This window comes from Paralichthys olivaceus, chromosome 9 (assembly GCF_024713975.1).
Source record: "Paralichthys olivaceus isolate ysfri-2021 chromosome 9, ASM2471397v2, whole genome shotgun sequence".
NCBI lineage: Eukaryota > Metazoa > Chordata > Actinopteri > Pleuronectiformes > Paralichthyidae > Paralichthys > Paralichthys olivaceus.
The window spans coordinates 20,931,723-20,947,709 of record NC_091101.1 but is presented as its reverse complement, the minus strand read 5'-3'; the positions used below and the strand labels follow the sequence as shown (position 1 = coordinate 20,947,709).

General features: G+C 42.1%; 1 protein-coding gene and 1 long non-coding RNA gene across 5 annotated transcripts in view; one reads left to right on the top strand and one right to left on the bottom strand.

Annotated features, from left to right (window-relative positions):
* Window positions 1-15,987, top strand: part of slit3 (slit homolog 3 (Drosophila)) — a 222,165-nt gene that overhangs the window by 202,924 nt on the left and 3,254 nt on the right. For all 3 annotated transcript variants that reach the window (XM_020082225.2, XM_020082233.2, XM_020082240.2), the window contains 7 exons: window positions 746-839; window positions 1,353-1,490; window positions 1,940-2,180; window positions 3,620-3,750; window positions 14,263-14,417; window positions 14,788-14,948; window positions 15,362-15,519. In XM_020082225.2, the coding sequence (XP_019937784.2) occupies window positions 746-839; window positions 1,353-1,490; window positions 1,940-2,180; window positions 3,620-3,750; window positions 14,263-14,417; window positions 14,788-14,948; window positions 15,362-15,519 (1,078 nt within the window). The remainder of the gene's footprint in view (window positions 1-745; window positions 840-1,352; window positions 1,491-1,939; window positions 2,181-3,619; window positions 3,751-14,262; window positions 14,418-14,787; window positions 14,949-15,361; window positions 15,520-15,987) is intronic.
* LOC138411542 (uncharacterized) lies at window positions 3,757-14,256 on the bottom strand. 2 transcript variants are annotated; one of them, XR_011244161.1, is made up of 5 exons: window positions 8,328-14,256; window positions 6,864-7,073; window positions 6,331-6,562; window positions 5,021-5,125; window positions 3,757-4,206 (listed from the first exon to the last, which is right to left on the bottom strand). It is a non-coding gene; the product is annotated as an uncharacterized lncRNA (long non-coding RNA). The 2 variants fall into 2 exon arrangements; XR_011244160.1 differs by having other exon boundaries at window positions 3,757-5,125.

Sequence of the window (15,987 nt, the reverse complement as noted above, 5' to 3'; positions counted from 1 at the left end):
GATCCAGGATTTTTTTTTCACGTTTCATGTTCTTCAACATGGCAAGATAGAGCAAATATTCAAATGTAATATGATTCAGACTTCACTGTCAACAACAAGGGAATCGCCCATACCATTTAAATGCCAAGCTGTGAGTGTCTTTATTTTTATGGTAAAATTGACATTTTGAGTGAAATACTTCCCGACACTGTTGATGGGATCATCACATTCTAACAAAACCTAAATGTGCACTTGCCTTAACTTGAACAGTATTTATTGTTTATTTAATCAAACTAAAACAGTCAGTCAGGCTGATTTGATATGAAGGTGGTGGAGAATAAAGCAGCAAGAGAACCATGGAAATGTGTTTGAACTTTCACTATGTGTCTGTGTGTCTGTGTCTGTGTATGTGTGTGTGTGTGTGTGTGTTTGTTTCCCCTGTACATTATCTGCAGCCTTCAACATGACAGACACATGTAAAGGATCTTTTTCCGCCCCATGTTTTCTTAGTCTGTTCTTTCTTTTCCACAAACATTTGAAACTAACGGTGAAAGAAATGTTTGACTTTGTTTTCCAGAAGATTCACAAGGTTTTTCTTTCGTCACTCTTTTTTCAAATCCGACACACCGGTAGTGAGATTCAGTGATGTCTTGTTCACCTGGTTGATTTCATAATCCTATGACCCTACACTCAAACATGTTGTTTTACTTTCCATGAGGACTGTCTTTATTCCAAAAGGAATACATTTCTCTCACTCTGTCACCAGGTGACCTCTGCGAGGAGGTGGTCGACCCTTGTCTCCATGGTTTCGACCCCTGTCAGCATGACTCAAAATGCGTCTATGTCGGCCGCAGTTACAGGTGAGTGACAGCTCCAAAGGAGGTCGGTGCTTAAAAGGGTCAGAGGTCACAGTGTTGAAAGTGACAACAAAGTGACAGGAGCAGTCAGGTCACAGAGTTAAAAGCTGATGTTTTTTAAACCAAAGGGAATCTTAGTGATCTTTGTTAAACACGGCCGTGGTCAGACAAATACACATCAAGACAGATGCACATAAACACATCACTGAGGAGGAAAGCTGTTGTGAGTAACAGTGATACACTTTAACACAAACCATATTGACTAAATACTTCATATGGCAATAATACAGTCATGAGCATTGTACACTGGTCTGTGAAAACCACCAAGTTTTCTGGTACAAACAAATGGAGACCAAAACAACCTTGTTTTCAGATATAACTAGAATGGCCTTCAGTAGAGAGCACACCTCTCTCTGACTTCAGCCTGTCACCTCTTTAAAACATCTGTAATCACGACGCTATAAGCCTATTACCGACACACACAGTCATGCCATTCATATTCCCATGTCACTGTAGGTGCGACTGTTTGCCGGGATACGTGGGCCAACACTGCGAGCAGGACTATAATGATTGTCTGGAGAATAAGTGTCAACACGGAGCGGAGTGTGTCGACGCTGTCAACGGCTACACCTGCGTCTGTAAAGAGGGTTTCAGGTGAGAGTCATGGAAACAAATCACAGCAGGGGCCAGATTGGAAGGAGATGCAGAGGGTGATTCATTATCAAGCACTTGACTGTCTGGACCTTCTGCATGTGTGTGTGTGGTTAATTACAGCGTGTACTGAGAGAAAAATAGACAGAGGAAGGAATTTGCTGGAAATAAAGACAACAGGAAAGATACTGAAAGATATTGCATGGGCAAAAATTAGGAAATTCAACGGAAAGTTCAGAAGATCCAGGGAAAAACAAGTTGCAGATTAATGTTATGATGCTGATAAAACTTGTTTAATTCCTTCATATTATTCATGCAATCTCCACATGTAACGCCACAAGGCAAAATGCAGAGCAAGTACTGAGCAACTTTTATCAGAAGCTACTGACACATCAAACTAGCCAATTTAAGCTCTATAAATAAGTTATCTTCTGTTCAACCTCCTCCCTCAGCGGGCTGTTCTGTGAGAACCCTCCGCCAATGATCTTGCTGCAGACCAGCCCCTGCGACCACTCAGACTGCCAGAACAGCGCCCAGTGCCTGTTGGTTGCCGGGGAGCCCGTCTGCCGCTGCATGCCCGGTTTCTATGGCAACAAATGTGACAAGTTGGCCACCGCTCACTTCCTGGGTCGCGATGGGTACGTGGAGCTGCCCGGTGTGAAGCTTCGCCCCAGCGCTCATATTTCATTGCAGGTATGGTTGTGCTTTTAGTTTAAAATTGTAAAAATCCAATTTTCATACAGCAATAACAGGAACTTCAGACCACCTTAATATCCTGCTTTCCTGAAGTGTTACTTTGCATAGTGCGGCTGGAAGTTTGAACACCCAAAATCCATATTCTGCTGCGCTACATGGAAAATGATTTTGGTCTGTTTAAAATAAATCTATAAGTCGCTCAATTTAAGCCTATAGAGTTGCACGACTTAGTGCCGACGAAGCAAAGCAAACATCTGCTACACCCTCTGTTTCCATGTTACACTGAGCACATACACACACACGCACGTGCATGCTCCCTCATACAGACTATATGTGTTGGACACCTGAGAGGCACGTCCTAATAGAGAAATATATTTTTCCATTAGGAAATGAAAAAGTAAGTGGGTGAAAGAGAAACAGGAAAAGGAGGGCAGGCTAATTGATATTTACCACCTGTTTGGACCTGTGTGAGGTGTGTGTGTGTGTGTGTGTGTGTGTGTGTGTGTGTGTGTGTGTGTGTGTGTGTGTGTACGTGGGTTTCTGTGCTCCTGCCAGGAGCTTTCAATGTCAGTGCCAAGGCTGTTAAAACTCTACCAAGAGGCCCCGACTCAGAGGCAAGAGAGAGAAAATGAAAAAGGGCCACAGCACTTCATAAATCACTGTATGTTTTTTCACACTTCTTTCTTTTCTTTCAGTCTGCCCAGTTCTATCTTCACCCACTTCTCCAAATCTCTCTTCCCTTCCATCTCCCTTCCCTCTCTCTCTCTTTTGTTTTCTGCTCTTCTCCCTCGTTTTCTGCTCTCGGCCTCTTCTTCTCTCCAGCAGCTTGTTAGGAGGTGTTGACTTGTCTATGCTCCACTGAAGCCGGAGTGTTAAGTGCTTGGCCCCTTGGCCCCATTTCCACTTGCTAGTTAGTTAGCTCTTAGCAGAGCACACAAGCAAGTGTGACATGTCAAGTGTGCCCGTGTGGGAGGGAGGAGCGAGTGACCTTGTTTTGGGACGTCTGTGGCAGGATTTACATTTTCTCCTCATTTCTTATAGTTCTGCAGCGGTTTGACTTGAATCAAGAGTTTTTATTTCTCTTTGATTTAGAGCTATACAGCGCCTCATTGCCAGCTATGTAGGTTGGCAACATGTGAGGTCAAACAATCTGTGTGCTACAGATGCCACCGAGTTTCTACAACAAGCTGGTTTTTGTTATTTGTTAAAATGGTAGAAAAATATCCAGTGAACAGTGAAGCTGCTGTCAGACCTGCACTTGAATATTATTCTCCTGAAATTTTACTTCGGGGCTGTGACAACGCAAATGTCAGAGTCAGAAGCTCCAGACATTCTCTGCAGTTTTTCCTGCCAGCTCCCGAGTAATTTACTAAAAAATAGTATTTCACGCATGAGTATAATTTCTTTATTTAATTTATATAATCTTTATTTCTCAGGTGGCCACAGACAAAGACAACGGTATTTTGTTGTATAAGGAAGACCACGACCCTCTGGCACTGGAGCTTTACCAGGGACACATACGACTCATCTACGACATCGCCAACTACCCACCAACCACAGTGTACAGGTAGGCCGCCACTGTACTTATACACACAGTTCAATTAGTTATATTTTGCACTGGATTTAAATAATACAGAGGTGTGTGGTTAAAAAAAACTATACAAATACCACCAAAGAATTCAGGTTCAGCTCAGGTAAAAGATCACAGAAAGTCAACAGATTCATTCACACACATTCAACGTTTATTTCAAATTGATTATTTGTTTCCACTGAAGGATGTAACTGCACTATATGACATTCACAAGAAACAAGTGTTACAGAGGCTCAGGGTGGCAAAAGGGTAAGAATACAAAGATGTGTGCACACAGACCAACAAGCAAAGGGTCCAAGGTTCACAGGTTTCTTTAAACTTAGCGTTTTCTTTCTCTCACACGCACACACAGAGTTACAGATCCATATCTGAGCACCTCCCTCAACAAACAAACATGAACTTCCTTCACAATCCAGACCAGACAGTTGTGTCCTTGACAGAAACAAACAAAAGTTGATCAAACACTGGAAGCAAAAGCCTCCATTCACTCACTGTGAGTCTTGTATATCATACACCAAACAACGTTAATGGTTCCATGTGAATAGTTTGTGAGCTAAACAGACAGAAATGGAAAAAGTAACCAACTCATGATGATGTTTTTAGTTGTACCCTCATATATCCTTTTATGGTTTTTATGCAACATAAGTAGTTGTGTTACTTTATAAACAAACAAGAAAAAAATAATTAAAACAATGATCATATAATATTTGAGGCATTATATCTCCGTCTGCAAAATATTTCCGTCATTGTGGACAGTGTCTGAGACGACTCATCGTCTACTCCATGTCTCTATAAAAAATATACCCTTCCATACATTTAGAACAGATAACTCAGAAGTTGCTTATTTCAGAAAATAAGATGAACAAGCTTATTTTTACAAAAACTCGGTGTTGTTGCTGAGGAGGCTTTTTAACAGATTCATGAGCCAGAGGGGTCATGGACATCTCTCAGCTCATAAAAGACCTCTGTATATAATAACTCAACAAAATTCTTTCTAACACACCTCACAAACAGCTTGTTTGAAATGTGTTCACAGAGTGGATATACACTGGGTTTCTGCTTGTACTTAAAAAACATAGCATGAAGCCTCATTGACTCTCTGTCTTCACAATTGTAGCGGATCATGCAAAACTGCCTGACAGGACAGAAAGAGGTCAAGAGGAGAAGGGAAGGTGTTTGACGGAGAGAGAGATTAGGGGAAGAAGCAAAAGAATAAAAAAGAGGCAGAAAAGAAGGATTGGCTTACTTTTGGTTTAAGTAGACAGTGAGAGAGACGGTGCCCATGTCCATCTTTGTCCGGTGGTGATTGGCTCTTATTGATTCTGTCTGCTTCTCTGTCTGCGCTGTGTCGCTGAAAGAAAGAGACGTGAGAGGAGACATGATATAATATTCAATATCATGATGTCTCAAGTTTGTAATGTAAGCACAGACTATGCTGCATTTCGTTAATCAAAAGCAATAATTCATTATCTCCATCAAGTGAGGTTATGTTTTCATATGTTTGTTTGTTAGTCAGCAGGATTACACAGAAACTACTCAACCGATGACATTTTGTGGAGAAGCTGAAACGACACAAAGAACAACCTGACATTTTACTGCAGATCTGGATCAGGGAGGAAATGCAGGAAACTTTTTTTTCACTTTCTTTCACATTGCTTGCATTGATGGAGGTTTTTCAGCATTTTTGTTGATTTCTCAGAGAATGACTCATAGAACTTGACAAAAAAAAGACATGTTGAGGTGACTGATATTTATGAGTGTGTGCAATTCAGCAGTGCAGATCCAAATAAAAATCTGGATCTAGTTAATATAAATGTGGTTTCATAAGATGACTGTTGGGCCTTGGAGGTATGAACTCTCTTGAGTGCCTCTCTAGCTTCCACATGGATTTGACCAGTGACCAAAAATATTATTGGCAAGATGATTGTACCCATCAACCTCACGTGTGCAAGGAAGACCTTCACATAAAGCATCATGCTTCCCTCATCTTCATCATTGTAATACTCTTAGCGAAACAAAAACGGAGAGGTTTATTGCACAAGGCAGCGAGAGGGCAACACTGTGCCAGTTCAAATACAACTAAAGTTTCCAGAGTTTCTTGCAGTGGCACATATTGGAAGGTGTTTAAGGCTGAGAAATCACTTCCAGCTAAAGTCCCACATGGAAAGGAACAAAATAAAAACTTCAACCTGAAAAAGCAAAAATATTAATTGCAACAGGAAGCGGCCAAGTTTGAAGAATATTTGGTGCCAATTACTGTGAAACACTAGCAACGACAATACCATGGCATGAGATCATCCTGACCAATGACTCATTTTTATGGCAGTTACAGCAAGGTATGAACATTTATTTTACTGTATTATATAAATATTGGATATGATCTTTTTCAACCACTTTTGAATGATCACAGCAGTCAGTGTAATAATGCCAGCTGCAAATGAAGGAAGGGAGGAGGGAGCAAGACACATGTTAGTGTAATTGAAAGAATTAAGGAAGAGAGAGAGGAGAGAGGAAGGTGGAGAAATGAGGGAGAGAGTTTATTTCTTTTTCTTTTACCCTCCTTTCTTCTTTTCATATACGGTATTTCAGTCTGTGATTTTGTTAGAATGTGATGTTTGGCTTTGTGGTTTTGGCTCGGCTCTCTTCTCTTGTCCCCGTGGGTAGAGACAAGGTCACAGAAGAAGGAGGGGGTACTTTTAGCCGTACTGCGTCTGATGATGATGTCTGCTTGTAACAAATTTGACTGAGGGATTAGGACGTTACCTCATATTACAAATCCTGCAAGTAGCTGTGGAAGAAGAAACCACAGTTTAGTATATCAAGGTCCAGACTGTTTCAGCAAAAGATATTTCACATATGATTTTTCTACACATCATTTCAGAATATCTATTTGAAGAATCACATTTACAGGAAAATGGGCATATACAAATTATATTTAAAATTATTCTGCTTCTCTTGGGTTTATTCTGCAGTACTTTTTTTAATAATAAATATCTAAATTTAATTTAATAGCTAATGGCAGTGGTTATTTAGTTTAGTTTGCAACATTGTGTTGGTGCATGTGAACTCTGCTCGCTGTCTTCATTGACCTCTCGTAAATTGACGTATTCACACAGCTGAATTTTAATAATCTCTGATGCCTTATAGAACCATGTGTAGGTGAATTTCTTTTTTTCCGTTATCCGCCTCCAGGGAGGCTACAGCTCAGGGTCAGCTGCGGAGCCACAGCCCTGGAGCTGGTAGAGAACATGACCTGATTACGGAGACTCCAGCAGGGCAGATGTATGCCGATAGATCATCTGCGTAGAAAGACAGTTTTACAGGTCATAAAAAACACTGCCACCCTGTCCAGTCCATGTACTGTGCTGTAGAATTTTGTTGCCTGTGCACTTTCCATTTCTGCAGTTCGATTATGTTTCCTCTCATAAATGTAGAAACCACGTTATCCCAATCATGACCCTGAGCAGAATATTACTAGTTTTCACTGTACATGACACATGGTGAGAGGCAAGAGGAAGCAATGGTTTGAGAGGAAGGAAGGATAGAATGAAGGAATGGAAACGATGGGTTGAATCTAATTAGACACTGGCACAGATGAGGAGGGGTGGAGGTCTGGGTTGAAAAGGTTGAAGAGAAGAGGCAGACGAGATGTATGGATGCGCAGAGGATGAGAGATAGAGACACATATAGAGACAGCCAGAAATACAGATGAATGGACTGAGGCTGGACAGAAGACATGAATGAAGTAGCATTCAACATGACAAAGAGATAACTGGGTGGAATAGGTTGCCCGCCAGAGGAGAAACATGAGGGGTAAAACAGATGGATAGAAGCCGCCAAAATGAAAAGACCACGAGACACGGTTGAACGGTGGGATGGATGAGAGAGGAGCGAGGGATGACAGAGGGATGGAGTGAAAGAGGGGGAAGAACAGAAGGGAAAAGTAAACCACAGAGTGAGTCAGGGAATTATCCTTGTCTGGTCTTGTTAACTTGACACGGGCCACGCCTGGTGGGGGGGAACAGACGGACAGACAGAGTGTAAGAAATACTGAGAGAAGCCGACAAAATGAAAGTGTAAAAGAAAGACAGATGAAGAGGGAGAATGCACAGTAGCTGGGAAAGGAAAGATCTAATGAGATGTAATCGTGTTAGTTTGTTAGTGTTACACTGGGAGAGACAATAGAGACAAGGGGGCAAGAGGGGGAAATACAACCATCCAGAAGAAGGAGCGACAAGGAAAAATGAGAGATTAAAGCATCGAAAGAAACAGAGGTCCATAGAATCCAACCCTGTCTGAGCCCAATGCTATGCGCTAAGTAAACACTGTCTGTATGTTTTGTTTAGCATTAGCAGTCTGGAAGAAGACAGGGCCCTGTTCCAAACCTGGTACTCATTTTACCACAGGCCTCTATGTATGCCTCTATATGTGCCATCTTTTGATTACAGGAGTCTGAGCATTGCAAATGGCCTATCTTATCTGCCTTCTTTTGGAAATACATTGGAAACTGACTCAAACCACATGGTGAGGTAATTCACAGCACAATGTCCTACCTCCATTAAACTGATACTGTCCAGAATGACTTTAAGTCTTAACCACCACAAACGCAGTGCAGCAATCCTGGCAGATCCCGAACATGGCACTGTCCGCTCAGTTACTGTGGTCGTACAGCGGAGAGCCAGGGACGGGTGCCAGTCCCCGGGATGTTTTCTGAGTGATCCCTGCTTTGGTTATCATGTGAAGAAACCAGAGAGGCAGAGAGGGCGCTGTGTTTGAGCCATTTTTTCACAGCAAGCTGAAATGTGGCACTCATGCCGAGACCAATACACACAACAGTAAAACTAATGCTTGTGAAATGACAACAGTTCAGATTTGATGTGTGAGGTTGCATTTGTTGAATGGTTGAATGCCTACATCAAAGGAATGAGGTCTGCAGAGTGTTTTAAAAAACAAACGTTATTTTAGCATTCTGTGTTACTCACCAAAGTACATTGTGTATCTCAATGAGGGCAAATCATTTAGTTGAATCCAATTCAATCAATAAACTTGCATATGGATTGCTCATATTCACAAATCACAATTTTCCTCACAGGGCTTATCAAACAAAGCAAGGTGCCTCATCCAGCCCACCACTGCTGCTAAAACAGTCCTAGAGGAAACATTGCATTGTATATCCAAACAAATTAGTTGTTATCATAATCCAGGATCAGCTGCCACCACAGCACCAAAGCTCTTAAAAGGAGAAAAGGAAAGGTTTTAAGCCCACTCTTAAACGTAGAGGGGGTCATATAATTCATTTCTAAAGTAATTTAAATCCTGCATTATTTACATTCATTACACAGTCTCCCTCTTTACCGCCCTTGCTGGTTCATTGCTGCATTGCTTGGCACAGTACAACCACCTGTAGATCACTGGAATGGTTTGTAACCATTCGCAGGACTGGCGTTCCAAGTATGAGGACCCACTCATAAAAAAGCACTAATAGACATTGAGTTTTTAGGGGTGAAACACTTCCCTTGATATGTTTATGTTTGTGCAATAAAAGAGAGACATGGAGCTGGAGAAAGAAGACTGCAGCTGCTACATGTAGACCCAGGTATGCACATGAAATATAGGCATTTTACAAGTGCTCTGCATGGAAACCAGCAGAAACAATAGACTATATATACACTTTGGACACAAGCACACCCGCCCGGATCACATCCACCGAGGAGGTATGACCCACTGTGAAACAGAAAATTGGGTAAGAAAATAGACCAAAACAAGATGGAAGAATACGAAAGAGGATGAAGGATGTCAGCAGGGTGGACAGAAAGATGCAGAGGTTTAAACCCAGACGAATGATAATGAGAAACATGCAATAAATGTGTGGATGTGAGGGAAGAAAGAAGAGGAGGCAGAGAAAGTGACAGTACAAGTCTTTCACTGCACATATTAGCAAAAGATGAAAGGTTAAGCGTGTGTGTATGTGTGTATGTGTGTGTGCGCGCATGTTATGGGGGGGTTGGAATGTGTGTTTGTTGTGTATTAATGTGCTGCCCTTTATTAAATGCCATATAATCTCCCATCGGGTCAAAGACGGCACATCTACTGTTATTCATCAACGAGTGACAGAGGGAGGGATGGATGGGTACATGAAAGGAGAAAAGGATGATAAAGAAAGGCGGTCTGTGGAAGCAATGGATGGATAAGTAGAGAGAGAGGAGAAAGAGAAGAGACAGAAGTTGGGTGAGGAGGGATGATGATGGCTGGTTGAAATGGAAAGAATGGAAAGAGGAAGAGATAATTTAAAAAAAGAGAGAATACAGGAGAAACCTATGATGAAATGAACCTTCCAATCAAAGTAACCTCTTTGTGTTACACTATATTTATCATTATGTAAGTTCAAGGGCAAATTAAGTAATGAAACTTTACACTTGAATGTCACTCAGTCTGTGAGTAGAGCTCCTACTTCCACAGTCCCATTAAATTCAATCAAGCTGCACCAAATTAAACACACTCATAGATGAAGGTTTCCTAAATGTGTCTGATTGTATTCATCAAGACCCGCAAATTATTATTTGGGAATAATTGGTGAAAAAGTAAAAAAAAACAACATGCAATGTTAAAGAAATTGAAAAAATAAAATCCTTGATCTGCCCCTGTGTCCAAATCCAAGTCAAACATGTTGTGGGATCTGTCTTGGCCCGTGTCCCATCCTTCCACCGAGATTTGTGGAAATCTGTTCATTAGTTTTTGCATAAAAAAACAAATGGTCTCTTTTCTCGTCTTGATGACCACACAAAGCTCTTTACAGTAGTTTTACATTCACCCATTCACACACACATTCATACTGTGCGTCTCTGTGCAGCACTTTCTCTCCCACACATCACTCACACACAGCCATCAGGGGCAATTTGGGGTTCAGTGTCTTGCCCAAGGACACTTCGGCATGCGGAACGCGGGAGCCGGGGATCGAACCCACTCTAACTCCTGAGCCACAGCCGCCCACAACAAACCAACAAACAACCAAACAGGGGTGACAACTTAAACTTCTTGGCAGAGGTAATGAATATAAAAGAATAATATCAGTGTTGTATTTTTTATCTTTGAATGCCAGTTGTGTTTTGGACAAACAGAAGAGCAGTAATTTTGCAGCTAAACTCTCAGTTTTCAGCAGCTGTGGTTCTGTTGAACTGGCAGAGTTTGATGGTGGGAGGCCTGTAAGGGATGTGCCCTGAATATAAGGTCCTGACTAACTGTGCTGTGAGATCAGGGTGGTAGAATTCTGTTCACCTTACACTCTCACACACACTAAACCCAGCTGAATTCCCCGCCATCATCATTTAAAATAGTTTAGAGATTAAGGAAGGCATGTAAATCTTGGAGGATGCAGCCGCGTGGACCAGGTCCTTCACAGTTGAGACATAGCTCACATTTACTGCGAATCCAGCATCTGTTTGAATATGTTTTTTACGGAGGATTTGGTATCTGGCTGTAATGTGGCTCTTAAAAACCAGAAGTCTGTGGTTGCAACAGACACGACCTCAGAACATCACAGGTTTAAAAAGTTCAGAGGGAACTCAAAGATTTTGATATTGAAACCTTCTAGTCCTGAAACAACAAGCTCTTATTCCTGAAACCCGACATCAAACTGCTCCTGAGAAGCACACAGTTCATTCAAACTGGCCGCTCTGGTTTAGTGACAGAAGAAGAAGAGGGGAGGAAACGGTGAAGGGGCACAGTGTTCAGTAGCTGCCGTCTCAGCAGTGACTAATTTAGGTTACCACGGCAATCTGGGACTGGGACGCCTGTCTGCTGAACATCATTTTAATCAGTTTGGTCTGTTCTGCACATACATGGAAGCATAAACACACACAAGTAAATGTATGAAATACTGATTCAAACATATCAATGCTAATGGACGGACACACATAAATGTATGTTGGATAAAGACGACACATGTGCATGATCTCATAAAAACAAAACCACAAGGAATACACATTCACCAACACACAAGTTTCACTGTCAGACACATCCACGTGTGCACGTACACACACAGACCACAAATGTGGTTTCAAAACATTGTAACTAAATGATAGCGTTGCCTAATTGGATTTAACAGTGTAAGTGGATCTGTGCTGTTGTTTTGAATCCAAATTTTTTTTTTTTAAGTCTGAGATAAAGTCAATGACCTGTAATTACTTCTGGTTTGTATTTGATCCATTTATATAGAAAATCAAAAAGGCCAGGTTTTGGTTTTCGGAAATTGTTTTTTCGACAAGTTTATTTATATATATATATGTGTGTGTGTGTGTTTGTGTTTGATTTTGGACTGACAGGAAATTGTCGTCCCTTGTGGGTTTGGCCAAACGCAGGGGGAGTAGGAGAGAGAGAGGCTGCTGAAATCTGCCACAGCCGTGTGTTTGTTTTTAATGAAATTCCATAATGGGCTGTTTTTTACTAATACACCGGGCCAACACAGCCAACTGCTTCAAAGCACCTGAGACACACACACACACACACACACACACACACACACACACACAAACATATACTGTATTTGTTCATGAAAAAAATTAAAGGTTTAAAATATAAATTCACACTGGTGTTGATGAAGAACATATTTCTATATATGTAGACAGAAATATGCACAGGTCGTGCACACACACACACACACACACACACTCAGGCACTGTTCGATTGTCATCTACTGCCACCTAGTGTAGCTGTTGTCTCACAGCAGGTCCAGTGGTTTGTGTGTGCATGTGCGTGTGCGTGAGCTGCTTGTTTTATTTAACTTTCCAGACACTTGAAGATTGATTAAAAGTGGACGGAGAGCTTCTCAGATGAAAGCTGAGAACCTTCAGAAGCAGAACAGGAGAAGAAATAACTGCTGGACGGGAACTGTTAGAGAGCTAGAGGACTAGAGAGCAGAGACAGAAAGAAGATGAGGAGAAATCAGGGAGGACAACATGAGCAGGAGGGGGTGAGAGGAGGTGCAGAAATGAGGGAGAGGAATAGAACGTAAAGATAAAGAGCAGGATGGAGAGGTTGAGGACAAACATTCAGACTAACAGACCATCATCCTGCGTCGATGCAACCGGCCTGTTAGGGACCGTTATTAAATTACATGGCTCCTAATGGAAACCATGTTTGTGTCTATGTCGGGTCGACCATGAAGTAGCAGCTCTTGTTTTAGAAACCACCAGATAAATGCTGAACTACACTGATGTCCAGAGGAACATATAATATATGTAATATGTTTTTCTTTGTGGTGTTAACCCGTCCACAGAAGGTCCCACCAATTTAAAACCTCAATTATTAAATTAAATAATTGGTATACATATGCATAATTTTTTAATGATCAGTTCCTCCTCTCTTTTATTCCTCCTCATTTCGTCTCTGTCCCAGTCACACTGGCCCTCCTGAACTCACGATCCTGCTCCACTGGCTGTTAATGTAACATCACTGTAACACGATCACTCTATAAACAGCTGTCAGTCAAAGCTGACTCGAGGCTCCTCAGATAATTTAGCCGACGAGCGGCTGCAGACAAAAGGCTGTATTGTGTGTATGTTTAGCTGTGGGAGTCTGGAGCAGACCACCAACGGAAAGAGTGGCTTCACTTGTTCTTTTGTCTTTTTGATGTTTTGCTTGTTTTCTGCGGGTCCGCGGGAAGGAAGGAAGAACTTGGGTGAACAGAGGCACAGTCAACTTTACCACCCCACCATCCACCTCTCTTTCCCCCTCTGTCTCTCACTCGCGCTCCCTCTCCCCATTTTGGCCGAGCCAAACCACTGTCTCTATAGCTGTCTGTCTCCCCTCCAGCAAAAACCACTTAGTGGGAAATCTCAGACTCACACTCTTATATACAAACACACACACACACACACACACTGTTACCAGGGTCAGACATGGTGCAAAAGGTCATGATCTTGGATCATTGCAGCTCCTATTCAGTGGAAACAACACTTATCTCAGAGTATCAGAGCTTTGCTAGCAAAACTTCTTTCTACAACACAAGGGTCCAAACAGACTGAGTCTGGCCATTAAACTGAATCTAGTGAATTTAGAAATCTGAAGTGAGTCTCACCCAGAGGCACAGACCCATCAGAATTACATAATGTGCTTAGTAGGGATCTATTCTGTGTCCCATGTTCAGAAACCATGGCCTGGATCAAAGTCCAATTTTGATATCTCCCTAAAGAAAAGCGTGTTGAGGATCTGACAAGTCTGTTTTATATCACAGAAACATTTCAACTCAGGTTTCGATCATTTTTTATTCATTTAGTTTGGTCCATTTGCAAAAACAACAAAACAAAGGGAAGAAAGTTTGACTTGAAAATGTTTGGAGTCTGTTTTGTGTCTAGCGTTTTTCATTTTGGTCCATCAAGATTTTTTTTCACTAATTCTCCCATCTGGTGCACAATTCAACTGTAATCTGTCACGACAGGAACCATTCTGAAACTCTCTCCTTCCTTTTCTCTGTGTTCATGTTTGTGACAGTGTGGAGTCGGTGAACGATGGACTTTTCCACACGGTTGAGCTGCAGATTCAGAACCGTTCACTGAACCTGGTGGTGGATAACGGAGCACCGAAGAGCCTGGGCAAGCTGGCACGCCAGCCGTCTGTCGACCACAACACTCAGCTTTACATAGGAGGTACGTGCACATACAGATATTCTGCCCTTTGATGACCCCTCGTGGTCGTAACCACGTTTGTCGTGCATTGGTGCATACAAATACACTCGCCCACATTATGAACGCAGACTAAATCGTAGCACAAGATGTGGATAACACAACACATTACTCGAAAGAAACATTGTGATTGTGCAATAGTGAGACCTGAGTTATTCTTGCTGTAACATTGTATCTTGTAACCCAGAATGAAACCAGAGATAGTGTAAGGGAAGTAGTATATTTATCAAGCAACCTTCTGCCTAAAGTCCTTGCTATTCTTTTCCCCCAACAATTTATCTTTATTCTCATTGTTGTTTTTTCACATTGTCCTGTCTCGTTCTTTATTTCCCAGGCGTTCCTTCTCAAGTGGTGGCCTTGGGTCTACGTCCAGGCCCTGACCGTTCTCCTCAGGCTTTTTATGGCTGCATCCACAACGTCCGAATCAATGGGGAGCCTCAAGATCTGAGTCACAGAGCCATGGGTGGAGGGCGATCACAGGGCTTCGAGGGCAAGGTAACCACATGACAGAAGATTCTTTGTAGCCACATGTGGAGAGTTACGAGTGCTCTACAGTAGAAACCCTTTTGCCGTACGTGTGCCCCATTGGCAACATATCAGCAACGTTATGTTTTAAGAGAGAGCAGACGTTTGACAGAAATGTCAAGTGAGGAAGTCTGATACAGATCTTGATGTGGAGAGGTGCTGTCTTAGGCCTCTGTGACCCTGAGACGTTAAACAGCCTGCAGAGGTGGGAGCTCAGGGCCGTCAGTTAGTGTCAGGAGGTTCAAACCAAAAGAACAGATTCTGTTTTAACCCTGAACTTACATGTGGCATTCATGCAACATAAGTGTTTATATCTGTAAGTGTCTCAAGGCCTTTGACTGACCTTTTATTGACACTATTTTCTCCCTCTCTTGTGTCACCAGGGCGATGGTATTCTCGCAGGGTGTCATACATGCAGTGTGTGTGCACAGGGTGTGTGCAGGGAGGGCGGAGAGATGGGGGTAACGTGTGAGTGTCCTCCAGGACGTAGTGGGGCCCTGTGCGAGCAGACGACATCACCAACCCCCTGTCAGAGCAGCAGGTACGCAGACACAACAGAGACTCAGCAGAAATGTTCAGGGAGACCTGCATGTGCAGTGTGTGTTAAGGATGTTAAGGATGCAATGATATTTACATTTCAAAAATGTCACAGAGAGTTTCTGGATGCTTCTGTGGATGAAACTTTAGAGGTGAAACTGACATATTTTTAAAAAAAGGCAAATAATTGATTGTTTGAGCTTTTAAATGTAATCTGTTCCTGTTCTATGACTTTGAGACTCTATTTAAAATGATCAAAGGTGTTAGATGAAGCAATAAAAAAACTTGCATCATGGTTGGTTGCATCATTCGGTGCAATTTAATTTGAAGTGATGAGTTGTTGGAAATTCAGCAGGTACCTTTTAAAAGCACTGAGTTTGGAGCCCAGCCTGAATCGCAGCCCTGTGGCCCAAACCTTTCATCATCTCCTCCCTGGTTGATGTTTCTAGTCTCTCAGTGGTTCAGGAAATTA